Here is a 27954-nt window from a genome sequence, read left to right on the forward strand (position 1 = left end):
CACAGTGTCATGCAGTGATCCACCCGTCATGTGGGTGAGACACAGTGTCATGCAGTGATCCACCTGTCATGTGGGCGAGACACAGTGTCATGTAGGGGTGTAACGATGCGACCTCACAACGATTCATTTCTATTACGATTATTCAGGCAACGATTCAATGCATCATGAAATCTCTTCATTTGACCACGATTCGATTTGATTCGATACATTTTTTATTACTTTTCTATCAGTTAATTCCCCAAAAAATGTTGAATACACAAATGTGGCTGGGGGAACTGATTCACTCAGCATGAATGGACTATAGGTCAATAAAAACAATACACACAAAAAACATTAAAAAAAAAGTTTGTATTTTATTTTTTAAATTTTTTAGATACATTTCTATTATAATCGATTCTAACATTTTCAAATCGATGCAGTTGAATCGTCACATTAGAATCGATGCATTTCGATTAATCGATGCATCGTTACACCCCTAGTGTCATGCAGTGATCCACCTGTCATGTGGGTGAGACACAGTGTCATGTAGTGATCCACCTGTCATGTGGGTGAGACACAGTGTGAATCACTGCAGCCTGGACTGGAATTTCAATCAATTACTGACCCTGACACACATGTGACACATGCTCCAGGAATTAAGAGAAGAATGTAGAAGTTATCTTAGTAATTCACTAACTATTTCCATCGGCGTCTCTGTTGTTTCTTGAGCCGTGGTTATCTACCGGTAGTAGGAGTTATCTCCACCAGGCAGAAGCCTCTGTCTGCTCGCAGCTAATCTTGTAAACTACAAGGCCGATTTGGATGAAACGGCGCTCATAGGCTGACAGAAAGTCAGGGACCTGGATTCTGGAATTTTTTTCCCGATCGGTCAACAACAATTGAATACATTTTCATCATTGTCCATTGAAATAAACCCAGCCATTGTCGTAGAGACGTATGGGAGGTGTCAATGAACTTAACGTTTTAAAGGTTTATTCTCCCAAATAGTTTTAACTGTTTATTCCACCCAAATAGTTTTAAATGTTTATTTCACCCAAATAGTTTTAATGGTTTATTTCACCCCAATAGTTTTAAAGGTTTATTCTACCCAAATCGTGTTTTTTTTTTCTTTTTTTTTTAGCATTTATTGCTTTATCCGGATAGGCCCGTCAGAGAGGAAGGATGGGAGAAGACGTGGGGGGAAGACATGCGGCAAAGGTCTCCGGGTCCGGGAGTCGAACCCGGGACGTCCGCGTTGCACTGCTTATTTTTGAATGTTTATTCCACCCAAATAGTTTAAAATGTTTATTCCACCCAAATAGTTTTAAATGTTTATTCCACCCAAATAGTTTTAATGGTTTATTCCACCCCAATAGTTATAAAGGTTTATTTCACCCAATAGTGTAATAGCGTAATAGTGTGTAATACTGTAATAGTGTGCTAGTGTAATAGTGCAATAGTTTGATAGTGTAATAGGAATACAGTACCACAGGGAGATCTGGTTACGAGAAAATAAATGGGTGGCTGCCAAGTGATCTTGAAGACAATGTTTTTTAATACATTTTCTGTGCGTAACGTCCTCAGGCTCTTTGGCAGCTAATAGGTCTATAGAAACAAGGATCTCACATTTGTAAATGAATACTTAATACTTCTTAAAGTAGGTTACACATAGGTGTCTACTTTACTTGAGATAGGTATAAAAGAGGGAGCCTAAATATTGAATATAATGTAAGTTGCGCTGTATGGGAAACAATGTGTGAAAGTCATCAAACCCGTCATTAGGAATATAAATACTATGCCTGACAAGAGGCAAATAGCTTGTGTGTGTGTTTGACTTGAGCAGTTGCTATGGGGGAAAGGCTGGAACATTGACCAAGTCTTTCCTACGAAATGAGCAATGCTTTCAGTTAGTGGGAAAGCAGGAGGATATGTCTCTGTGTCTGTGCGAGGCCCTGGCAGCGTTCTCTGCATTGTAGGCCAGCGGTCCTTATTGGAAGGCCTGTGTTGTAGGTTAGCCTCACATTCTTAAGTGCCGCACAGCTTGAAAAACCAGTCGATGTAGCCATGGTTACAGCAGCGGGCACTGCAGAAGAGAGGCATTTCTTTGCTGATCCCAGAGGGCTCATAAAGAGACACACACGCACGCACACACGCACGCACCCACACACACACACACACACACACGCACATTTGCACAGTGCCCTGTCTGTCCCTTATACTGTACCATCCCTATCCCATTGTGTTTTTTTTATTTACAGGTATCAGGCTACATTTAAGTTTGAATACGGCTTCTAGATTAACTTAAGCACAATAGCAGACAATAGCAAAAGAAAACACTATGAGGAACTAATCAGTTGGACCTAAACCCAGACAAGCAGACAGAAGCCATTAGCATGTGAAAATTAGACAGAGCTGGGTCCAAAGGAAGCACTCGAGTTACAGCTCAGCCATCTGTGGCCCGTCCTTAGGGGGCGCCTAAGTCGATACACTTTCTCATTAACGCACCAAGGAACTTCATTCACTTGTCCCAGTGAGGGAGCCACGCTGGTACTAGCACTGCTTTCAAAAGAGCTTGGCATGGAGAGCTCACACACACACACACACACAGACACACACTACACCCGGCGCAGAGAGGAGAGAGGGCAACAACCCCGTTGTCAACAACAGAAGTCAGCCAGTGGGTCAGTGCAGAGTGCAGCTGCCAGTAAGGCTGCCACCGGGTCAGTGACTGAAGGGGCTGTCAACTGGGACGAGGGCGGCTTTGTTTTTATAGTCCCTGCTTTACCGCAGTTGCCCCCACAGACACACACACACACACCGACCTGGACCCCAAGCCGCTGTGAGCCACCGGTCCAAACAGAGTTGAGGGACGATTCTGTCTTGTCGGCATTTGAAAAGGGATTGCTTGAGACAAAGCGTCCCAAGTAACCTTGGACAGAGTGACAGACACAATAAAGAGACACGGCTCCAAGGACGCACCGGAGAGGCGCCTTTAGACCAGCGTATACATGTCATATTGTGTGTTGAGCATCAGATATGGGCCTGACCCGTTCCCCTCCCTGGACAGAGCTGTTAGCCTCGGATCAGATCCAGACATAACCTTATCTCCTGTGTCTCTCCTGCCATGGTACCCTCTCAGCCTTCCTCTCAATAAACAACATAGTCTCGTCAGAAAAAATAGATAAAGTACTAATCGACCACAGGAAAGAATTTACATAATGTACGTTATGTTATAGCTATAAGTAATATATTAACGTTTTGTATCAATCAATCAATACTATGATTATGGTACATTTTTACATTTAACGACTATGGTTAAGATATAAAGTTAGGTTATGGTTAGGGTTAGTTTAAGGTACCAGTGTGGTTAAGGTTAGGGTTAGGGTTAGGGTTTGGGCGAGGCTATCAGAAAAGTGTGTCTTGGTAGTCTTAAGGTAAAGGCACTTGCCTCCCAATGCGAGCACCCTGGATTCGTTCCCCAACAGGGGAACTCAAAAGTTTTCTGACAAAGTTAAACGTTTTTTACTTGTTTGTAATACATACACATTGTACATTTTACGTAAATACGTCAATATATTACTTATGGCTATAACATAACGTACAATATGTACCTTTTTCCTGTAGAAAAGGAGCATGCCTGTCGCGTCTGTAGCATAGAAATGAATGACAGAAAGGAGCTGACAACTCATAAAACGTCCGCTGTGGACACAAGCCCTAAAGCAGGTTCCAAACAGCATATTTCCATCTCCAAATCAAACTCTTTCAGAATGTTTATAACCCTTCACATGCTGTGATTGGAGGATCAAGAAAAGAGGGTGGGGGTTTTAGTCAATAAAAAGCTTACTTGTCGTCCTTCTCGTATATGTTGAGTCCCAGGGCGTCCACTCCGAGCCATAGCTCTGTTCCCTTCTTGTTCTTGATGTCAAAATAGTTGACCCCGTACATCTCCAGGTCCTGACCGATCTTCAGGTACTCCAGCATAGCGTCCTCCCTGCGATAAGCGGCGAGACGGGACCGAAGAGAGTGAGTGACATGTATAACCCACTAATCAGAGTGGAAAAAGTGTAGACACGCAGGCAAACCAAGTGTTTACTTCAGTTTAAGCGATAAGCCTCATTACTGTGCCCGGCCCATATGAAGTAGTTCGCACACTGCTACGGTTTTGTTCAAATCACAGTGTATTATTTCCAAACACACTTACTTGAGCATTCCACGGTGCTCCTCGTGCCACACCTGGATCCTCTCTTCCCACTGTTCTCTAGACAACTTGTGCTGCTCCAGGACACTGTGGAAGGAGAGACATTTGAAAGGATAGTTTATACAATCTAATTGTAACTTAAGATAATCGCTTTTGTGCATAGATATATCAGTTTATAATAGCATTACACGTTTGCATTTCCTGGTTGAAAGCAGATGACATAGACATTAAATGTCTCATTAAATACTTAAGCTACAAACTTGTTCTGACAGCATAATATTGATGTAACTAAAGGATTCACTCTGGGGATGTTGGTTTAAAAACAAAAGCAAATGTGAATTATACTCCATGCTGCTTCAAACCAATCATGGATTACCACACATTGGGAGCTGGTGCGCGGAGGATTCAACCAGTTGGGATCCTAGCTGTGGTGGCTGGAGTCAATGCACCGCTATGTTTTCTCTGGCAAAAGTGTCATTTTGTTCTTAAGAACCTGACAAAGTTCTGTATCATTAGTGGATCCGCTCGGCATCACTCATGCACTGTCCTCGCACGTGCACGCGCACTGAATAAAATTCCACAAATGTACCTTTAATCCCAGTATTCGTCTGACCACACCCCTCGTTAGCTTACCTTCATAAGCAGGTGTGTGGTCACCTGCTCTCCTCCTTCTCGCTTTCACCACAAGGAAGTGCCTCGGTAGTACCCCACTTGACGTGTTGTTAGTTGAAAAGAGTTGTGACGAGTTTACATTGTGCTTAGTTTTTTCTTCTCTCATAACTGTTCAAAGGAAAAGGCTAAGTCATAATGTCTACTTCGGAGAGTAGACCCACTCTTCACCAGCGGTTCTCCATTCCCGCCTCCATCGTGCGTTCTGGTGCGGGGCTGCTGCCACTTTCGTGGTTGCCGACCCAGCCCAGGAGGCAGCCGATGGGTAGTTTGCCTCTCTGAGGAGCCGAGACATCGGTGCCGTCGCTCCGGCGATGGCATGATCTCGACTCTGGTTCCAGGGAATCGTCCGTTGTTGAACGGTCGGTTCTTTTGGGTCCGGAGGATTTGCGACGCAAACTTTTCGCGTCTGCCCGTTCACATCACAAGATGGTGGCATGCAGGCGCGAACGGCCTGGGTTTGGGGAATCGCTGGAGACCAGCGAGGATGCGTCGGGCTCTGCATGTCCGATGGAAACTGAGGATTTCATGGAATAGTCGGACGGATTCTTGTTTGAAGGTCCTGTGGAGGCGAGTATCCCTCCTATCCAGGAAACACCGGAGGGGGGAGAAATGGCTCCTTGGGACGCCTTGTTCGAGGATGTCGAGGAACCACCTCGGCCTCATCAGCAGGATGCCCTGCTATCAGCCACATCAGACTGTGGCTCCTCAATGGGTCGAAGCCTGCTGCATGTGAGGGATGCGGGTTCGGTGGAGGAAGGTCAGCAGGGGGAACTGCAGGCTTTGTTTCCCGAGCTCATGGCGGTAGCTGCCGCTGCAAACGGTGTGCCGCTGCCGCTGCCATTGCCTGCTCCTGTCCCCGACGATCTCATAGGTCATCTCTGGCAGCGTCGCCCGGTGAGAGGGGTGGATGTTGTCTACCCATTTTTCCCCTCAATGGGGGCCTATGTTCGTCAGGGTCAAGCGGTTTCTAACATCATGGGACTTACCCCCGCCTACGTACCAGTTACGCGGGTGTCGGGGTTGGTCAAAGGTATGAGAGAGGGCGTGCCACGGCTTGATAGGCCGATGTCCGCTCTCCTCTGTCCGGATATGGTGTGGGAACCATTATGCAAGCCGGTTCTCCATGGAAGATCGGCTAGGCGATTGGCATATTGGGGTGACCAGTCATTTATCGCTGGTACACAATCGCTGGCTGCGGCTTCTAACATCGCCCACCTGGCTAGATTTGTATCGGGGATATTGACGGGCGGCATGGATCTGACCGCTAAAAGTGACTTTTCCCTCTGTGTCCCCTCTCCTCTACACCCTCCCCGGCCCCTCATGATTGTGTTTTTTTGTGCCATGGAAATAAAGAGTTCCCCGATATAAGGGGAACTGTATTATTGGCCAAACAAACTGTGTGTTTCTTCAACAAATCATATGATGGGGTTGCGTAAATGTGAATCTGCACTATTACATTGAGGGATGAGTCATGTTGTGTTACGAGATTAGGCAAGGTCTGCAAGCATACACTCAGTCGTAGGAGGTTCTATTAGCCTGACGCTCCACATGCAGGTAGAAACTGGTGGTATTTCCATTGCTTGAACAAAGTAAATGTGTCCCACAACGCTGTTGTGTTAGTTGCAGTAATACTCGTACACACACGTTCCACGGCCTGGCCGTTACTCTCTGTCAGCGTTTGCTATGTATGACATAGAAAGCGGGTGTAGGATTCACACACATACGACTTGTTTTGTTATAAATCCTGTTCACATTTGTGGGTAGCGGGCATTGTATTAGCTTACGCTATACATTGGCATTCTACCGAAGGTTTCAAAATGCTACAGTTGTTATTGTGTGTAGGGAAAAAGGGTTTTTTGTGAGGGGGTGTCGAATAAACCCCTCCTTTCCACTTGGTTGGTTTAGGAGATTTTTTTCTCATTCTTCTGAGCCAATCAGGGCCGAACGTCTTGGCAGGGAGGGGGGGGGGGGTTGTCCTGACGTGACTCCTATTACAAACAGGAGCCGTGTACAGGGTTTCCCCCCGTCATAGCAATGTTGCTATGGCGACGGCTTCCGTGAGTTAAGATCTTTACGTAAGGTTGTGGTGTTAAGGTGTCGAGTTAGAGCGTAGGGCTTGCGGGTCTGCTACGCTCGATTTATGTGTAAACTTGAGTCAGTTGGTCACGTGACTCACAGTTGGCATGTCTTTTTCATAACTACGACTCATGTGGGAAGGCTTCTGGGAAAGTTTGGTCTGTACTCTCTGACAAAAGGAGTGACTGGATGTAAAAAATAAACAGTTTTTTACTCCCAGCTGTGCTGTTGGGTTCATACGGTTGATGCTTCTTCTTTATTATTATAAAGAGTTGGATGAATCTATATGAATTGGAAATGGGGGACCCTGATGGAAACAAGACTAACGTCTTTCTCAGGTCTGCTCCCCTTAACAATTGTATGTATTGAGCCGTACTGTATTGTACCCATTCTTCAATCTGTTAAATAAGTATGAATAAATTCATTCACTCATGGAGTTGGTTGCATCCCGCCCCTCTTGTCGTTCCCCTGGGCGCCTTGGGGATTTGGTGGGGTCTTGATGCTGGCATCATGGACTTCTCCGGGCCCCCGTTCCAGGGGGTCCAGTCCCTTTGGTGGGTCTGGGCCTTCCTTCGCGCTCCGCTGCTACGGCCTTGCCACGGGTTGGGTTTGCCCTTGACCCCGTGTTTCTGGGGGCAGTAACGAGGTTGTTCCCTACGTTCGTTCCCGGGTGGCATGCGGGTTGTGTGTAGTCGTGGGGTCAGGCCACGGTCTGCTCACCCTGTGCGTTGAGTTGCTTGAGTGCCTCTTCGCACGGTCGGGTCCGTTGCCCTCCCGGGAAACCTCTAATAGGGGGGGTGCCCTCCATTAGGGGGGGTCGGGGGGGCTCGGCCCTCCCTGTTCTGATGGTCGTGGGGGGCTTTCAGCGGGGTGTATTTGTCGGCCGGTGGCTCCGCTCGGCCTCCCTATGTGCATGAGTGATGCCGAGCGGATCCACTAATGATACAGAACGTTAGGTTATGACTATAACCAAGTTCTGTTAATTAGTGGTGACGCTCGGCATCCGACGCCGCTGCAGCCCTTGACCTCACCTTGTGGTGAAAGCTTGGGAAGGAGGAGAGCAGGTGACCACACACCTGCTTATGAAGGTAAGCTAACGAGGGGTGTGGTCAGACGAATACTGGGATTAAAGGTACATTTGTGGAATTTTATTCAGTGCGCGTGCACGTGCGAGGACAGTGCATGAGTGATGCCGAGCGTCACCACTAATTAACAGAACTTGGTTATAGTCATAACCTAACGTTAGGTCTCTGCGGAAAGTATACTGTCACTTTAAGCTTTGTTCGTCTGCCTAAACACACTGGCGTGTCTCACCGCTGGGGCAACAGGCGGTCGGAGGTGAGGTATCCAGGCCGGTGGACCTCCTTGGAGAAGTCCCCAAACTTGGCCTGGACGGAGTAGGAGGCCAGCAGCACGGCCGTCTCTGGGGGGCAGTAGACCTCGTCACTCAGGATGGTCTCCTTCAACTGCAGGAAGAAGAGCTTCTGGGTGATGTCCTGGATCAGCTCTTCGGACACGTCCTCTGGGAAGAACTTGGCCCGGAACTTGAACTGCAGAGGGTTCTCCTTCTTCACATCCTGGGAAGACACCTGGAGAGGAGGAGGTGGTGGTGTCACATGAGAATCACACATCAACCAAGTATTAAAGCAGTGCACTGGGCAATCTTAGTCCGGCAAATGCTGCCAACAGAAGGCAACAAAGCAAGACACGGGGTCAATGTTTCCGGACGAGAAGATGTTTCTACGTAAATCGAGCAACAAAGCTGAGATAATTCCTTGAGCGCTGTTGCCCAAAGAATTACCCTGTTTTTTTTTTTTAAAGTCACTACCTTTAGTCTCCATTGACCTGTATCAAGCCCACTATTGTGATTGGAGGATCAAGAAAAGGGGGGCGGGGCTCGATATAGGTGAATTCACTACACTGTAATATATTGGCATTTATTATTCAGCTTTGTCTTCATTTGACTCCCAATTTAAAAATGGAAACATCTTCAGGCAATGAAATGTCACTACGTACAGGATGTGACGTGGTTTCCCAGGAGGAGGAGCCTTGCCCTTACGTCACTAATAAAAGGGGATGTACGTATACAGTGGGAAACACAGTTAAAATAACCACCTGCTTTGTGTTTACTCAATGTGTCTCTTCCTCTAAATTGAAAACAGGAACCAAGCGGGTCTTGATGGGATTGAATGAGGCTGTGGAAGGCCCAGGAATATCCCAGTCCGAGCAATGCGTTGTGCTGATGGGCTACACTGTGCAGCGCAGTGTCAGCAACACAGAGCATACAGTCAGTCTGCAGCAGCTGGCCGAGGCAGGCAAGGCCACGTAGCCTATTCTCTCACCCTGGCGTGTTTAAAAACATCCTTAAATCCAAATGGTGCATTTATATAGCGCTTTTATCCAAACGCGCTTTATGATTTTGTTCGTCACATTCACCCATTTACACACCAACGGCGGAGACGACCATGCAAGGTGCCAACCTGCTCATCGAGCGCAATTACAGGGGTTACGTGTCTTGCTCAAGGACACTTCGACACACTGCCCGGGAGGAGCCGGGAATTGAACCAGGAACCTTCCGATTACCAGACGACCGCTCTTACCTCCTGAGCCACTGTCACCCCCTGGGGGGGGGGATTGGCGTGACAAAGCATCGTTCACTAGTTACACAACACAACGTTTCAGTCACAGAAACATTTGTAGGGGCCTTTGTCACAGTAGGTACAGATCAGATGTCTGTATCTGCTACCTGTTACGTTTGGAGAGTAACGCTACAGATGGATGCTGAAGAGGATATCTTGATGCAGTTACGAACCGCGTCGATTGCGTAACGGCCGTGATGCAAAAAAAACTCTCTCGGGGTCATTTCTGCTCAATTGCAAGTATGACTCCATTGCAGGATGTTGATGTGGCAGCACACTGTAGATGCAGATAGTGCAACAGGTAGGATACGGTATGATGCCTCAGGGGCAATAATGGACTAACGGCTAATGGAGACCGGGCAACCTGTGTGTGCTCTGGGACAACCGGAGAGAGAGAGAGAGAGAGAGAAGCTGTTTCTGATGGTTCACCAAGAGTTCATCTTCCTGCTGAGTACAGTCCCGCCAATGCGCTGACTGGTGGGATCGAAACAAGGACTTAACAATTAGCTACCGGACAGGAAGTGGAACATTGTTAACACACAGTCCCTGCATGTGAATACATACAAAATGCAGTGGCTACTGATTGACTAAGTGGAAGGCAAACACTGTGGCAGTGATTTTTTTTACCCTCCCTTCAAAAGAATGCAGTCTTTATCTTTGGCCTAAAGTATTTGGTTCCTCTTGGAATGGTATTTGCAAAAAAAAGAAAAACAGGGCGGTTGGAACATACTCAGAGAAAACTTTAGATTAGGGCTGGTAAGAGCCACCAAAGATACTGATACAGTGCAATGTTCTAAGAACAACAGGGTCATCATGATATGATGTTTGCAATACACTTAATATTGTGATTCAATACTGTGATAGCCTACTGCCATCTACAGTTTAACCTTTATGTGACAGCAGTGAAAACCAAATAAGCCTAAATGTCTAAATACATTTAAATGCTATCAATCATAGCGGTCGGATGGCGTAGCGGAGATTGCGCTCGTCACCAATGCAAGAGGCTGCGGTCTCGACTCCCGGAGTCAGCATTGCCTGCGGCTTGGGCCGATCGTCATACTAACTCGTTTGGCTGAGTTAGCGGGAGGGAAGCCGAGGGTGGTAATCTGGCGTTGTGGACAGCGACGCCTACGGGTCAGGTCTGGGCGCCTGCTCAGCGAAAGGCAGGAAATGGTGAAGGCAGCGTGACCTCCCACGCGTTACGCTTCACCAATGAGAGTCCTCGCTGCCAGGTGAAAAAAGAGCCACTGGCTGTCTCCACATGTGTCGGAGGAAGCGTGTGGTAGACTTCAGGGTTCCCTTGTACCGACCAGTAGGAGGAACATGCGCACAGCAACCAGGTAGGGGAGGGGGGGAATTGGCATAACGACTAAATTGGGATGGGGAGAAAAATAGAAAAATCAGGCGGAGAAAAAGAGGATTAAATGCTAAATGAAAATCTTGTTTCATCTTCAAGAACTGGGTAGTGTAGCGGTAAAAGCACTCGCCTACTACCACCCGAGACCCGGGTTCCCGGTAGCGGTACGTCCGACTTGGTCAGTCGTCCCTACGAACACGATTGTCAGTGTTCGTGGGAGGGAAGCCGGTGGGGTATGATTCCTGGTTGTTGCATTAGTGACTCCTATTGGTCAGTCTGGGCACCTGTTCAGCAGGGTGGGGATCTGGGGGACATTACACATTACTCTCTCCCAGTGAAATTCCTCGCTGTCGAAGCAGCTGGCGACTCCACATGTATCGGAGGAGGCATGTGGTAGTCTACACCCTCCGCAGACCAATAGAGGAGGCATGTGGTAGTCTACACCCTCCGCAGACCAACAGAGGAGGCATCTGCTAGTCTACACCCTCCGCAGACCAACAGAGGAGGCATCTGCTAGTCTACACCCTACGCAGACCAACAGAGGAGGCATCTGGTAGTCTACACACCCTCCCCAGAACAGAGGAGGCATCTGCTAGTCTACACCCTCCGCAGACCAACAGAGGAGGCATCTGCTAGTCTACACACCCTCCCCAGACTGACAGAGGATAGCGCAACAACCAGGACCGTGACACACACACAAGGTATTGGCATAATGACTAAATTGGGGAGAAAATGAAAGAGAAAAAATAAAAATAAAGAAGAACATAACATAACGCTGCTGTCTGTATCTCCAATTTTGGTGATTTTCGTGTGTTTACTTGAATAAAAAAGTGTACATGGTTCTCTATGCTGTGACCTATTTGGAGATACAAGGTTTTCACCCAACAGCAGCGATAAGTAGGCTGTCAGTCATAATTTTATAGCCGTGAAATGTGAGCAAAAGCAATTCACTGGCATCGGCCTGTAAACAATACTGGGAGGGGGCAGTATCACGCTATCGTGATTATTCCTGACAAAACCTGGGGTGTGTTTTCCTATCCGGCAAAACATCAAACAATAAGATCACTTATTAAACAACTTACCTTTTTGTCTAGTTTCAGCCAGGTGAGATATCCTTTACCGTCCATATACTGGAGCCCGAAGTACCAGACTTCACGCAGGCCGATGGTCTTCACCACCTGTGGAGATGAAGGGATTTAGTTCAGAACAACTCTGTCACAGCTCTGTGGTCATAAACACCTGGTGCAATGTTTGGTATTGTTATTATGACTGAAGACAAGAGGCTTCACCCACTAAATCACAGCTCTGCCAAGTCTAAAGTAACACATAACCCGCTCTTCCACGAACATACATAATCAGATGACATAATAATAGGATACAGTGCTAGTCTGAAACCGTATGTGTCTTCGACCAACACTGAAAAAAATAACGGAATAAAATAATATGTCCAATTACTGGAAATACCCCAAACTAATGAAATGCTAAATTAATCACTGATGGCACCAAACCTGTTAACAGGCCTTTGTGTAGAGGCCAGCCAGGCCTGAGGAACCAGGCTTTAAGGTGACATATACTCCGGTACCGAACTAACTCGTAGGATTATTACGCAACTTCCCTGGGCTGAGTCAACAAGTTGTCGTCAAATCTTATTAACAACTCAGTTGGCTGGACCTGAATATGTTAACTTTTAATGGAAGCGGTTCAGCCACGCTCCTATACGCAGAGCTGCCTCTATGCCTGTGTACGTCTCACACACACACACACACACACACACACACACACACACACACACACACACACACACACACACACACACACACACACACACACACACACACACACACACACACACACACACACACACACACACACACACACACACACACACACACACACACACACACACACACACACACACACACACACACACACACACACACACACACACACACACACACAGCTCTGCCCAAAGTGCTTTATAACTGTAACCATTTACCACTGCACTGGTCCCACAGTCATGCACCTTCTATAGCGTTGTCAAGGAAACTGTTGCTCGATGTATGGGCTCGATCCCAGGGCTTGGCACTTCTCCACGTGGACGAATACCAAAGCCTACAATACGAGGGCCAGAAGACCGAGCAGACGCGGTGCAGTAGCCAACGCATAATTAATGGGCTCAAATGAAAATGTAATGAGAATATGAAAATGTAATGTCAATAATATGCCAATCATCAAAACACATTATTACACAGTTATTACTCAACTCTGACGTTTCAAAAACACTTAATGCTCGGTTTAATCGCGGGACCGTTTTTCTGTTTCACTGCGAGGTTAAAGCTCACAATGTCTCACGCTCCCATATGCCACACCAGAGCACACCAGAGCACACAAGGGTTAGTCTGAAACAATGAGGTGCTATTGTTTGACTAGTGAGGAGGAGTGATATACTGTATGAATAGGGCGTGCTGAATGACTTGCATCCTGCCCTGGTACTTCCAACGCGCTGGAACGCAAGAGGGAGACGAGCGGGGCGAGGAGGAGGAGGAGGAGGAGGAGGAGGAGGAGGAGGAGGAGGAGGAGGAGGAGGAGGAGGAGCAGGAGGAGGAGGAGGAGGAGGACTGTGCTGCAGTTATGGATCTGGAAAATCACTTGTTGCAACGAACAGCTCCAGTTTATTTTTCCACCGACTTCTGGGAGAAAACCTCACTGACCCAAGGTGCTCTTTACTCCTGGAGCCCCGAGCCATATTTCCAGTAGCGCCGCTGCCGCACAGAGCGGCTACTAAGACGTCGGGTCACGTGCGAGCGAGTCCACCGGGCCTTTTCAGTGTGAGGATCTCAGGGCCACAGGCCCTGCCGAAAGCATCTCTGCCAAATTCCCCACCCAGTCACCAGGTGGGCGCTGCTATACGTTTAGAGTCAACACGCAGGCATGCCGGCCGAGCCCATTTCATCTGATAAGCCGTGGGCCAAGGTTAAAATTAAATCAAACACAACACCCTCCCCTCTTAACCGACTGCCACTCGACACGGGGCCTGGGGGGGGGGGGGGGGGGGGGGGGGGCGGAGATTAATAATTTTTTTTTACTGGATCTTATTTACTACAACAACAAGCACTAGTGGGGCTGAAAGGAGAGAGCGTTTCTGACTGCATCTCACCTGTAATGAAACTTCTGGGTTCTCAGAACACAATCAACCCTTTCATAGTGTTTTTTTTTGCACCGGGGATCCAGAGGGAGAGCAAGGGAGGGAGAGAGAGAGAGGGAGAGAGAGAGAGAGAGAGAGAGAGAGAGAGAGAGAGAGAGAGAGAGAGAGAGAGAGAGAGAGAGAGAGAGAGAGAGAGAGAGAGAGAGAGAAACAGAGAGGGTGGGTGGGGGGGGGGGGGCTACAGATGAGAAATCTTAATGAAGGATCGTCCCTCCCGGCTTGGCAAATTGTCCTTTGCCAAGCCGCTTTATTGACTCGAGAGAGTTTGGTACACAATCACGGTATGTCATGGTAATAAAAGGTGCCTGAAGATGATACAGAAGAACCGGCCCGGTCCACTTCATCCCGCAAATTAATTAAACGAGAGTAAACTAAGTATTTTCAATCAGGTCAAAGAACCAAAAATCTGTAAAGGTACAGTCAGATTCGGACATAACAGCGGCCCGCCAGCCAGGTGGAGGATCAGGGGTCACGTGACGCACCACGTCTGTGCCGCATCTCTTCCTCTCTCTCTCCGCATGGGAACAGTCGGCGCGTCTCACAGTCTCGTTCCAGTCAGACTGAGAGCGAAAGTTTCTCTGCAAGGTTTATTTTTTCTTTTTTTTACGGGGGCCCGGGCCCTGTGGTGAGAGAGAGAGAGAGAGAGAGAGAGAGAGAGAGAGAGAGAGAGAGAGAGAGAGAGAGAGAGAGAGAGAGAGAGAGAGAGGAATGCCACTGTGCCGAGGCGGCATTACTCACTGCATCCCCCGGCTGACTAATACGAAGCTTTAGAGGAGCCGGGGCGGGGAAGGGAGGGGCCCGCCCAGACCGGGCCCCTAACAGGAACAGGCGCACAGAAGCAGGGAGAGTGGGAATAGAGGGGGGGGGGGGGGGGGGGTTGGCCCAAAGGAAATGGGTCTATTACCCTCTACACCACAGTCGTTGTGAATAAGAAGGCACTTTGGAGAGATTCTGATTTCATGAAAGCCTTCAAAACGACTATAGCCTCCCCGATGCTTTACTTGACCATCTGGCCACAATGATGGTGATCCCGTTTCATTTGTCTCATTCCTTCTTTCTTAGAATTTGTGGGGCACTTTGTTTACGCTAACTGCACTGAATGGTGCTAGAAATGAAGTTTTACCTCACTTAATACGTATTGTGACTGAGTGACTGACTGAGTGACTGACTGACTGACTTTCAGCCTACGTCAGAAATGAACAGCCTTTTCCATTCCAGTTTACCAGTCATTTTGTCCTTGATGCTGCATGTGGGAAAGTTGCGTTTCACCAAAAGGATTCTACGTTTTGTTAATGTTCCTAGTTCTAAAAGCCAAATGGCTAACCCTAAATGACCGGATGTTGCAGAGAACACACTGGCGTCACGCTTTTCCTTTTACTTGTGTACCTGTTTCTCAACTGTGTTGCTTGAGGAGCAGAGGAGCTAGAGGGTGACCCCCCCCCCCCCCCCCCCCCCGCATTACATATAAACAGCCTACCATCAATGCATACAGTACAGTTCTCTCAGCTATTGAAGAACGAGTTATTCAGGAAGTGTCACACGTCGGGTGACCTGATCTGCAACGCTAAGCTATAGTTTTGGCTAGAGATTTTTCCTTCTCTTTTACACTTAAAATTCTAAATCCCTTGCCTTATCAGAGAGAGAGAGAGAAGTGTCTATCGGAAGGCTTTGTTCACGGGAACCACATTCTCCATGAACCACAGATGAAGCTACGAGCCATTTATTAATAGTCCATTCATTTCCCTGTAGCTGCAGGAGAATTCGGAGACTTGGGAGCAGCCGGAAAGTCTGTCACACGTCTCTACGTGTGTATATACACGTCATCTGATACACATCATCTGTTTTATCTAATGAGATAACCTTTTCGGTCCGTTCATCTCAGTGTCGATATAATATCGGCGGGCGGAAATCTTGCGATATATTGCTCTATATTGATTGTCAATACAGCACAAAGCAAGATGTGAAAAGCAGGGCAGAGCGATGGCAGTGAACTGGTCCAGAGGGTGTGGAGGGGAGAGGCAGCATGTGGGCTGAAGGACTCTGACCACAGGGGCCGGGCCGGGCCTCACACTCTGCCTTAAGATGACCTCATTCCTGTTAGTCAGCATTTCCACAGAACCTGTCTACGTGTGTGTCTGTCTGTGCGTGCGTGCGTGTGTGTGTGTGTGTGTGTGTGTGTGTGTGTGTGTGTGTGCGTGCGTGCGTGCGTGCGTGTGTGTGTGTGTGTGAGAGTGTACATATATACACACAAGCACCAATATACTGTATATACAACAACAGGTATAGCTATATTTGTGAGGACTGACTTTTGACAGTCCACCTTCTTGGGGGAACATGTGAGGTTGTGAGAGCATTCTCTGGCGGGTCCTCACAAGGCCAAAGGCTGATTCGGGGTTAAGGGTAGGGTTGGGTACGTAGTGGTTATGGCTAAGGTCGGCGTAAGACGTGGGAGGATGAATGCAAGTCAAAGGAAGTCCTCACAAGAATAGCCATACCAGTGCGTGCGTGTGTGTGTGTGTGTGTGTGTGTGTGTGTGTGTGTGTGTGTGTGTGTGTGTGTGTGTGTGTGTGTGTGTGTGTGTGTGTGTGTGTGTGTGTGTGCGTGCGCGCGTGCGTGCGTGTGTGCGTGCGTGTGTGTGTGTAGTCCTCTTCAGTATGATTGTCGGCATGGCATCAGTGCCAGGGATAAAACGTTCTCAAATCGCCGACAGATATTAAGGACATCACGCTGTCACCACGGCAGCACTAGCCGCATATCAACTGACTTCATCTCAGCGGTGTCACCACTACTGCCCCTGGGAACGGCTGACTGCCCTTCTTCCAAATGCCCCGTGACGACTGCAGGGCAGCCATGCCGCGCTCCAACAGTTCAGAAATAAGGTGCTGAACCGTCTCCGGCAACGCCGCGCATGCAGGGTGATGATTATATCTACGGCGCGCCCCGCAGAGAGGCATTTTGACAGGCAGGCGGGGGAATTCACAGACACGTAAAAATAGAGAGAGGTCACAGAGGAAGCGTCTAGGTCTCCGGCTTTTCCTTTTACTTGTCTACCTGTTTCTCAACTGTGGTGCTTGAGGAGCAGAGGAGCTAGAGGGCAACCCCCCCCTCCACATATAAACAGCCTACCATCAATGCATACAGTACAGTTCTCTCAGCTATTGAAGAACGAGTTATTCAGGAAGTGGCTATACACCGAGACAATGCCTTTCCTCTCCCCCGCGCTGCAACAGAGGCACACAGAGGATCAAACGATCTGCAGATCTGGCATATATTAACGCGGAGCCTGGGTTCATTACACGACCGCATCCAGTGAGGACTCGACTCAATACCCCACGTACTCTGTAACGTACTATGAACAAAGTGCAATTCATCAGGATTCTATTTGTGAATACGGGGACGTAATAATCACAATAAATGAAGTAGGAACATTAAGCCCCGAACACAGTGGAGCTTTCTCTTGTGGCTTCTATACTAGCGCGGTTGCGTTTCCTCCTGGCATGGAATCAATTGGATTCTCGTTAAGAGGAGTAGGCGAGTAGTACTAATCAGTGTCAAACTCACAATGCCGAGAGGTCGTGTTCATCCAGTGGAGTGTGTTTATGTCACGATGAGAGCTGTGTTTTTTCCAGAACGACAATTCTGCCAAGAGGTTGTTATTGGTTTAAAAACATGTTATTGTTAGCGATTGTGTTAAGCAGTGTCACACAAGGCCTATTCAGTAATTACGAAAATGGTGTCTAAGGCAATCTCATCCTACACCATTATATATTATTTATATCTAAATAATAATAATAATAATAATAATAATAATAATAATAATTAAAAAAAATAAGCCCACCCTACCCTATTAGCAAACCACTATTACTATATGAAATCCTTATGACACAGCAGTGCACATAGACCCGTCATGTTTCATGCAATGGAGGCCTACTGCCTGGCACAGATTTTTTCTTTCGAAAGTGGTTCCCAATGTTTAGAGGAAGCCACGTCGGAATAGACAACTCCACACACACACACACAGGCACACGCACACACACACACACGCGCGCACGCACGCACGACACACACACACACACACACACACACACACACACAGGCAAACATACACACACACACACACACACACACACACACACACACACACACACACACACACACACACACACACACACACACACACACACACACAGGCAAACATACACACACACACACACACACACACACACACACACACACACACACACACACACACACACACACACACAGGCAAACATACACACACACACACACACACACGCACGCACACACACACACAACACACATTCTACGTTCCGATGTTGTCTTTAGTCACAACAAATCTCCTGGAAATAGTAACCATATCTCCGTGAGCAGAGAGTCTCCTGATAGGAATGCTCCCAGTTAGAATCACCCTCTCCCAGAGATAACCTATCACAGAGAGTGAGCCAGTCGAGGCCTGTGGACGTCATGGACGGAAAGAGCTTTGGATGAATGATACAAAAAGAGTCACGCTGACACTTTCTATAAACGCAAAAAAGCGCTTAGGGAGTGATTAGCGAGCGGGAGGATGTGAGGGTTTATAAAAGGTTTGCAGTAGAGGTTGCACTACTTTTTTTTGCCATTCAAAGCTTTCAGACAAGTAGCTGTTGCTTGATGATCACGCGCTAAACTTTAAAGGGGACATGTACTATAAATGTCATTTTTCAGTCTCTAGCATTGTATTATAGTAATAGGAGTTCGTATCAATGTGTTTTAGTGTCTAAATACCATATTGGCGGATTGCTCTGATTCAGCTCAGATCATTTCCTTCTCCAGTAAATTAGGCCATCCTGATTTGAAGGCCTGAATGACGTTACTCAGGCTCTGGGTAGCAGACAGTGATGTGATTGGCTCTGTGGTTGTAGCTAATGCCCGCCCACAATCTACATAGACTGACTGTACACAGCGAGTGGAAACCAGCCACTTCCTCATACTCTGCTTGCAATAGTCTGGAGGGAGAGAGAGAGAGAGAGAGAGAGAGAGAGAGAGAGAGAGAGAGAGAGAGAGAGAGAGAGAGAGAGAGAGAGAGAGAGAGAGAGAGAGAGAGGGAGAGAGAGAGAGAGAGATAGAGAGCATTCAGGAGCACTTGGGGGGGGGGGGGGGGACCTGCCGCGCGGAGGGCCCCCCCCCCCCCCACAAGCTGCCGCAAACAGAGAGGCAGAGAAAAAAAGAACGGCCTGTCTTTTCTCTCTCTCTCTCTCTCTCTCTCTCTCTCTCTCTCTCTCTCTCTCTCTCTCTCTCTCTCTCTCTCTCTCTCTCTCTCTCTCTCTCTCTCTCTCTCTCACCCTTTCCCTCTCTCTCTCTCTATCTATCTCTGTCTACCAGTCGCAAACTGCGTGGACTGACTGTCACTCAAAGTGCTATGGGCGGAGCCAGGCCATAACAGCCTGAAATCTTTGAAGCTGAAAAATGATGGTTTTGAGTACTTGATTAGAAATATAAAACAATGCATTTTTTTGGAAAAAAAACGTACAGATGTCTTCAATACACTCACAGGAATTGTGTAAAGTTGCCCAAATAGTGCTAGGAATAGCAGTACATGTCCCCTTTAAATGCTGCCAAACAGGCAATCTTTCAGGACATCTTCAGACTGGACTAACTAGTTAGCCTGACTGCTGAATGAATGTGCTCATCGTCACACAGGTTGGTGTCCTGAGGGAGGGCCATGTAGGTGCGGTTTTGCTTTCCACATTGGCTAAATGTCTTGTCCTTTATGATGTGTTTTTTTTATTTTTTATGACTATAGACATTTCTACAGTATATCGCGCCCCCCAATGAACTGTGCTGTGTCACCCTTCCTGTTCACCCTCTCTACACCTCTGACTTCTGCCATAACTCAAGTGGGTGCCACCTACAGAAGTTCTCAGATGACTCCTCCATTGTACGTTATATCACAGACGACAATGAGGACGAGTACAGAGCCCTGGTGGAGAGCTTTGTAGGGTGGAGCGACAGCAACCACCTCTAACTCAACATCAGCAAGACCAAGGAGCTGGTGGTGGACTACCGGAGAGGCAAGAAGAGCCCCCCCCGCCCCCGACTCCCATCACCATCCGAGGGGATGAGGTGGAGATGGTGGAGACATACAAGTTCCTTGGAGTACAACCGAACAATAAATTAGACTGATCGGACAACACAGAGAACCTCTATAGGAATGGACAGAGCAGTTTGTTCTTCCTGAGAAGACGTTTTACCAGTCTGTAGTAGCCAGCCTTGTATGCCAGGGGGCCACATCAAGTCAAGAGGTTCAAGTTTCAAGTTTCAAGTTTCTTTAATAGTTGTCATACAGAAGTACAGAATACTTTTATACAAAATGCTTCTTACTGTTACGCTCCAGAGACTGTGCTAGACAAGATAAGTATGAAATAAAATAGTATAGCATGTAAAATAGAAGTAAAAATAGAGGTCACAGTGTTCAGTATAGACAGGTGAACAGGCTGATCAGGAAGGCTAGCTCCGTGGTGGGAGTTGAGCTGGTCAAACTAGATGTGGATGAGAAGGAAGCTGGCGGCTATCCTGGAGAACCCGCCCCACCCCCTCTATGAGCACGTTCAGCTACAGACTCATACACTCCACAAACCGCCTCGGCCAGTCCTTCCACACGGGCCAGCAGCTGGAGAACTAACGGCTGCAGAACTCGACAACTACTAGGAATGTCTGACCACTAAGTGTGTCTGACTCTTAACCGCCAAAACCTGCCAAACTACAATGTATGATATATATCATGCGCAGTTAGGGCACCTTGTGTATACTGTTTTATATACAGAGTTAATTCTATTGTTTATTTTTTCTCATATTGATATATTCAGATTTCATTTTATTGCCTATATTCATGTCTTTCTACTATTACCCTGCCCATACCTGTATCTCCCCTCCCCTCTCCACTATGCTGCTATGACGCCCGAATTTCCCAAAGAGGATCAATAAAGGAATATCTTATCTTATCAGTGCATCACCCGAGCCTGTTAAGTGCAACTACACAGAAAGCTCCCACTGAATGAACTGTATGCATACAGAATTAATTCGACTGCTGATTCTAAATTTTAATACCTAGGTAACGACCAAAACACCAGGTGGCCTTTTAATCATTCAGTACGTCCCTGGTTTTGCAGTAATGAAAGCAGACTTTTTTTTTAAATCACAGATACAGACCTGGTCAAAGAGCTGTTTGCCGGTGGTGCTGGGCTGGACGGCGAACTCCAGCTCGGCGTCCATGGTGGTAACGCGAACATTGACCTGTAGAGAAAAAACAAATAAACAACAGTTTAAAAACTGGCATGGAACAACAACCGGGAAGTTCACACAGGCCGAGGACCAATGAGCAGAGAGAGAGAGAGAGAGAGAGAGAGAGAGAGAGAGAGAGAGAGAGAGAGAGAGAGACCTGTGGTTCAGAGGGAGGAGGGTGTTTACCGAGCAAACACATCGGACTCAATGTTTATCCCCGCTCTCTTTATAGACAGGAAGACTGATTGAAGGGAATTCAGCGGCAAAAGTTCAAATATTTATCATTATCATTTATCAAATCGATATTTATTGAAAAGAAAAACATTATCAGCTAGTTCTTTCCCTTTGGACACAGAATGAGGCATATAGCTGCGAGTGCGTCTGTACTTCTAATGCAGCATAGGAGCGCCGGCTGAGGGAACCATAGAGGTTGTCCTGAGGGGGCCCCTGGCGCTAATAGCCATAAGTGGAGGCAGATACAGTCAAATCCCCCGGGCCATAAATGAGCAGTCATGATGGCTGGGGCGTGGGGGAGGCTATAGCATCCATTCATTCCCATTCACAGAGGCATGCCATTCCAGTCTCTGTGGTTAATGATTAATAAGACTGACCTATGTGGGTACAAAGAAAGGCAGTCCATCTATTTGTGGCCCGTTTTTTCTTTCTTTTATGGGCTCAAAAACGAGCGGTCCACTTTCAGCGGTCCACCCAAGTGATTAACGCGTAGTGATTTCAAAACCATTACAAACAGCCTGACTGTACGTGTGCGGCGGCGAATAACCAAACCCGACGTCAAACCGAGGGATCTGTGCTGCAGGTCAGCTATCTGCACATGGCATCTGTGTTACGTATAGGCTTGCCGGCCGCGGTAGTCTGTGATACCGGTGGTACTCAGTGGTCAGGCTCCACCGAGTACATAACTTGCCCACCGGCCGCCCCCACCGGCGTATGATTCATATTTTTTTATTTTTAAACTAAATACTATACTAAAGCATGTTATCAATACTTGCACTGAATGTCTGTGCGGACAGCGGATCTATTTTATAGGTTACAGTACAGAGTAGCTCAAGTTTCACTTTCATTTAGAGTAGATTTAACTTTGCGTGAAGGAGAGAAAGGAGGCTCTGGAGACGACACGACTTATTTCGGATGAAACTGCGCAGGAGCTCGACCGGAGAGGAGCTGAGGACCAGTCCAGACCAGCAACAGTATGTTTGCACGATGCTCTAAATAAGGCTATATTGATCCATCAATGAATGGATAGGAAATTGACGGAAGGTATTACTGTTCGTTGGTTTATTTTTAAATTAGAACCATTTAAAACAACTCTGTCTGTCCAACAAATGGATACTAGTAGTCATTGAAAATGAATGAATTAACCACAGACGTAGACGGACAGACACAGTAGATCAATGTCGTTAAATAACGTTAAAGATCAAAGTAAGTGGTCATTTTGTAAAATAAAATAATAACGTGTTGTCATGAGTTTATTAGTCATGGTAAATTTCACATCACTGCGGCAACCCTAGTGTTACACTGGCACAAAACAGCCCAAAAGTATTTATTTACAATGACTGCTTTGAGGTAACACACACACACACACACACAGTCCATCTCGGCTCTTTGAATACGATGTCAAAACATCTCCGGTATTTGCGGGGGGGGTCAAAAGACAGGGGGGCCCCTCCGGAACACTGCCTCAATTAATTCATGACGAAAAGCCATATAAAGAGCTGTGTAGACACAGAGCTGAGAGGAGAGGGACGGCCTCTGGTGGGATCTTTCATCTCCTGGCTATTATGAATAGCATCGAGGCCCAACAGTGAGCAAACCCGGTGACGCCCACTGGAAAGGGGGACGTCTGGGCCACGGCACAGACTGGGCCGGTGAGTCAGAGAGGAGCTGCTTCTTCCTCCTCTGGCCACATCTGACCGACTCAGCGGCACGACGTCAGGCCAGCCAAGTCCACCACAGCATGGGATCAAAAGAAGTACAATGCAAAACTCAACTGTTCTTGTGAAAGGAGGTTTTTCTTTTCATACCGATATTTTGGGGGGAATTGATTCGTTTTAAAACAGGGGCAAGCGTGTTTTACTGGCATAAGTACGACCTCCAGAGTCTTAGCGTGGTATTTTGGTAAGAAGGCGCCTCACCTGAAGTAAGAGGATACCGTGCCCTTGTTGCTGGGGTATACAGTTTGTTTTTACTGACTAGATAGAACATGGTCAGAAAAACGTTGTTTTTTGGGGGTACTTTGTTTTTGCCGCCATTCCCAGTCCGGATCCCGCTACAGTTTTATTCGTCCATGACTAAAGAACTGGCCCCAATTTCCCCAAATTTTTAATACTACAAAATCAGCCTTTTCTCACCTACCGCCCCAACAACGGCAGGAGGACCATGCCTAAACCTGTCCATGACACCGTTTTTTAAGTTAGGAACGCTACCCCTAAATTTCAAACCCTGGCTGTGCCCAATGCCGCCTAGAAAGGGGGGAGGGGAGATCCAGACCTGACATCACCACCAGCCAACCTGGAGCTGAGGGGCTCTACTGATGGGAAACATCTAAAAAGGAAAAAAAAAAAAAAAAAAAAGCGGGAAAGGAGGGGGAGAAAAAAAATCCATTTACACAGCAAAACAAAGATTCCCTTTCAGCCCCGGCGGCTCCTCGACTGGTCTCTCTGTCCCGCACCACCAGTATGCATCTTAATGGACCCAGGCTGATCTGAGAACAGTTAGCGAATGTTGGGGAATTTGGACATGGTTTGTTCAAAAGTAAATTCGGTTAGATATTCAGAGGGGTTCTGTGGATCTGTGGGAGCAGCTTGGCACAGGGCGGGGCGTCCTCCTCCCCTCTCCCCCCCCCCCCCCCCCCCATGGTGTTTTTGCCTATATTTACACCGATCGCAGCTAGAGAGCACTTAGAAAAATACACCCCGGGCCGACGACGGGTGGAACATGCGAGTGGTGCTAGAGACCAGAGAGAGGCCAACAAAACACTGAAGTAGGGGTGGACGGTATGGTCTAAAATTTATATCACGGTATAATTTGAAGCATAGACGGTAACGGTATATATCACGGTATCATCGTTTTTGATAAAAAAATTTTTTTATTTTATATAATTTTTTTTTTTTTTTTATAAAATATATATATTATATAATTAGACTTGTACTTGTATTATCTGCGAGACATCGCCACCACGCAACAAGCTCCACTGTCTGTGTGTACTCTAGTAGCCTCCAGCTACGGCCAGGATTCTCCAGAGCTGCACCTGGACCTATACTCTAGTAGCCTCGAGCAGAGCTACGGCCAGGATTCTCCAGCGCTGCACCTGGACCCTATTGTATTGGTACTATAACGTTAGCAAGCCCTCAGCTCGAATACGCATCGAATCAGTGTTATAAGACATTGATATCAGGAGCTATCTGTAGCTACTGCTAGCCGGATATATAACGTTAATACAACGCCTCAGTGAATTATTTAGTTCAATGGGACATTTCGTTTTGAACGGTGAACTAATTTGCGTTAACGTGAGCTAACGGCTAACGGAGCTATCATACACGTCTACTCTACTAGACTTGATGGAGCGTTTGTTGATGTCAGGAGCTATCGGTAGCTGGCCGACTAGATACCGTTCGGTTAGACAATGCCTCATCATGTATTAAACTAAAAGTGAATAGTTGACTGGGTCATTTTGTAACGGTAGCTAAGCTAACGTTAGCTCAGGGAGACGTCCCGTCCCACTAGACTACTAGTGTTTACATGCGTGCGGGAGGGGCTGGCACGCCCACTGCGCGAAGCCTCCTAAATAACTTTTTCTAGTTCGCACATATCTATTATCTATGACTAATTCTATCTATTTTTAGGGGCAAATGCGAGTGAAATAGTCGCGCTGTGGTTACATGACGTCATTGCTATTTTAGAGCTGCACTACCGGTTATACGGTATAGTCAAAATCCATACCGTAGAGCAAATTCATACCGTTTATACCGTATACCGTTTATACCGTCCACCCCTACACTGAAGTGAGCGATATCTGATCTCAGAGCTGGTCCTCTGACGGTAACTCTCACAATAAACTGAAGCCATTCAGAATGGGTAAAGAAAACATGACACGTGTGCTAAAAATACACCAGGCAAAGACCCAAAGTTCCACTATGAGCTGCCATGGGCTGCTTCCAGTCAGAGGAAAGTCGGGGGCATTTGCACACTACCCTGCAAAGGCCAGACTCAATCATTCTTTGTACTAATCAAGTCAGCGCGGGTTCATCTGCTCCAAACGGTAATACTGATTTATTTACATAGAGGAAAAATAAAAGGCTGCTTGTGGAGCACAACACAAGGAGGAAGTCCGCCAATGTCTCTGTTACGTAAACTGCCATCCTGACATTGAGAGCAATCTTTTCTTGATCCTCCAATCACAACTGTCGCTTCGCCTCAGACAAGCAACAGTTGTGATTGGAGGATTGAGGAAAAAAGGGCAGGGCTTGAGATAGGCCAATTGATTTAAGTCCCAGTCCAAAACTTAATTTTCCAAAGGACATTGTTACAGTTTGGGCACTATGACCTCGCGATTTGCGACCCTACAAACTCTACCAACGTCGCAGGGAGAGCTCTTTCATCCTCCTAAAGTCAGGGGAAATAACAGGCTTCCCCCAGAGACTATCTCTTAACCCGTAAATTAGGTGATCATCACCGGAGTTGTTAAACTCTGAATGGGTTGTGTCACATTCCTCACTGAAAGCTATTCAATATTTAACCTCTTTAGCTGCGTGTGTGTGTGTGTGTGTGTGGTGTGTGTGTGTGTGTGTGTGTGTGTGTGTGTGTGTGTGTGTGTGTGTGTGTGTGTGTGTGTGTGTGTGTGTGTGTGTGTGTGTGTGTGTGTGTGTGTGTGTGTGTGTGTGTGTGTGTGGTCAGAGGGATAGTGTTACAGTACAGTGCTCACAGAGCAGTGCACTTCTCTGCGCCTCGTGAAGAGCTGTCACTACAGGGCCCCTGGGGAATTGGCCCATTCTTCCTTCTGTCATTTAAGTTCCCCACGAAATGGCCTTAAGAAGGCGTGTCACTTCCCGTGATTCCTTGACAATCAAACAGGCTGTAATGGGGCGGGACTTAAAGTCGGGAGGGTCTTCGTCTGAACCGTGTCATTAAACCAAAGATAAACCGCGGGATGGAGAGTGACAGTGAGGACCAGTAGGGTGAAAGGTAGAGATGTTCCGATACCATTTTTTCCTTTCCGATCCGATTCCGATATCTAAGCTTTGGGTATCGGCCGATACCGATACTGATCCGATACCAGTGCATACATAAAAATGTTTAAAAATATAAAAAAAAAATTATATTATATAAATTATCCCTTTTTTTCTTTTTTTTTTTACAGATACTGTTTTATATATACTGTTTTTTCGTAATAACTAGAAAGTAATGGTATTTATTCAACAACAGGTGATTGTATAGATTAGTATTAGTATCATTAATCAATGAGTATGGGGCTGCGGCACTGCAGATATACCCTACTCCAATGATCCGCACGGACGTTAGACGGTGTTGCACTCGCTACCCAGTCTGTAAGTAGCCGATAGAACGTTCATGTTGTGATTTTCAATGCAAAATAAATATTCAACATTCTCTTTTGAGACTCCGCCTCAGACTCTTATCCTTTGGCACTTGGAACTTGCTGTACTTTGCTTGCAGGTCTGCAGCCATTATTGCTGGATTATGAATAGCACCAACTTTAGCCACGGTAACGTTATCAAGCTAAGCTAGCTGACCTAGCTCGTCTTCCCCGCATTGACATTTGATAACGTTAGTCAGCTAACGCTAGTCAGTAGCTACTTAACTTAAATACGATTCACCGTGGGTGCATTATTGTTGATAGACGGACATAGTGTCGGGTCCTGGAGATAGGACAGGCGATCATCTGATTTGATGTAATGGGCGGATGTTGTTCCAACTAGCTAGCTTTTCAGCTAATGCTATCATAACACCAGCAAGCAAAACACATCCCGTCCGAGCTCCCCGTCACACGCTCTGTCGGGGACAATGGAATTTAAGAAAGTGTATCTGCTGTTCAAATGACAAACACTTTAAAATACGTTCATTTTATAATCCTCACTCTCCGCAGGAGATAAATGACGTCATGGGATCGGAGGCTAGAATTTACATGTACTCACCGATACCGATACCAGCATTTTAGGCAGTATCGGCGGCATTTCCCATACTGGTATCGGTATCGGAACAACTCTAGTGAAAGGTGTAGCTACATGAAGTGAGGTGATAATATTTGATGTAACCCTCCTCCCAGAATGTAGAGGAAGGAAGGGTCAGTGAGAAAATGTTATTCGTTTTTTTTTTTAAGTGTTGTTTAGCTTTACGTACTGGACAGTTCTGGTATGTACCAATGCATGCATCTTCTTCCGAATGACAACAAGGACACAGTGTTATAGATGCAAATGTCCCATGTGCCGTGAGTGAGTGAGTGAGTGAGTGAGTGAGTGAGTGAGTGGGTGAGTGAGTGAGTGAGTGAGTGAGTGAGTGAGTGGGTGGGTGA

General features: G+C 46.9%; 1 protein-coding gene across 1 annotated transcript in view; it reads right to left on the minus strand.

Annotated features, from left to right (window-relative positions):
- ezrb (ezrin b) overlaps positions 1-27954 on the minus strand; it is a 49648-nt gene that overhangs the window by 16381 nt on the left and 5313 nt on the right. The window contains exons 3-7 of the mRNA XM_084314528.1: positions 21336-21419; positions 12004-12099; positions 8240-8514; positions 4181-4264; positions 3824-3970 (exon numbers count right to left, since the gene is read on the minus strand). Of these exons, the coding sequence (XP_084170654.1) occupies positions 3824-3970; positions 4181-4264; positions 8240-8514; positions 12004-12099; positions 21336-21419 (686 nt within the window). The remainder of the gene's footprint in view (positions 1-3823; positions 3971-4180; positions 4265-8239; positions 8515-12003; positions 12100-21335; positions 21420-27954) is intronic.

The sequence above is a fragment of the Notolepis coatsorum genome (genome assembly GCF_963971535.1).
Source record: "Notolepis coatsorum genome assembly, chromosome: 5".
Taxonomy (NCBI): Eukaryota; Metazoa; Chordata; class Actinopteri; order Aulopiformes; family Paralepididae; genus Notolepis; species Notolepis coatsorum.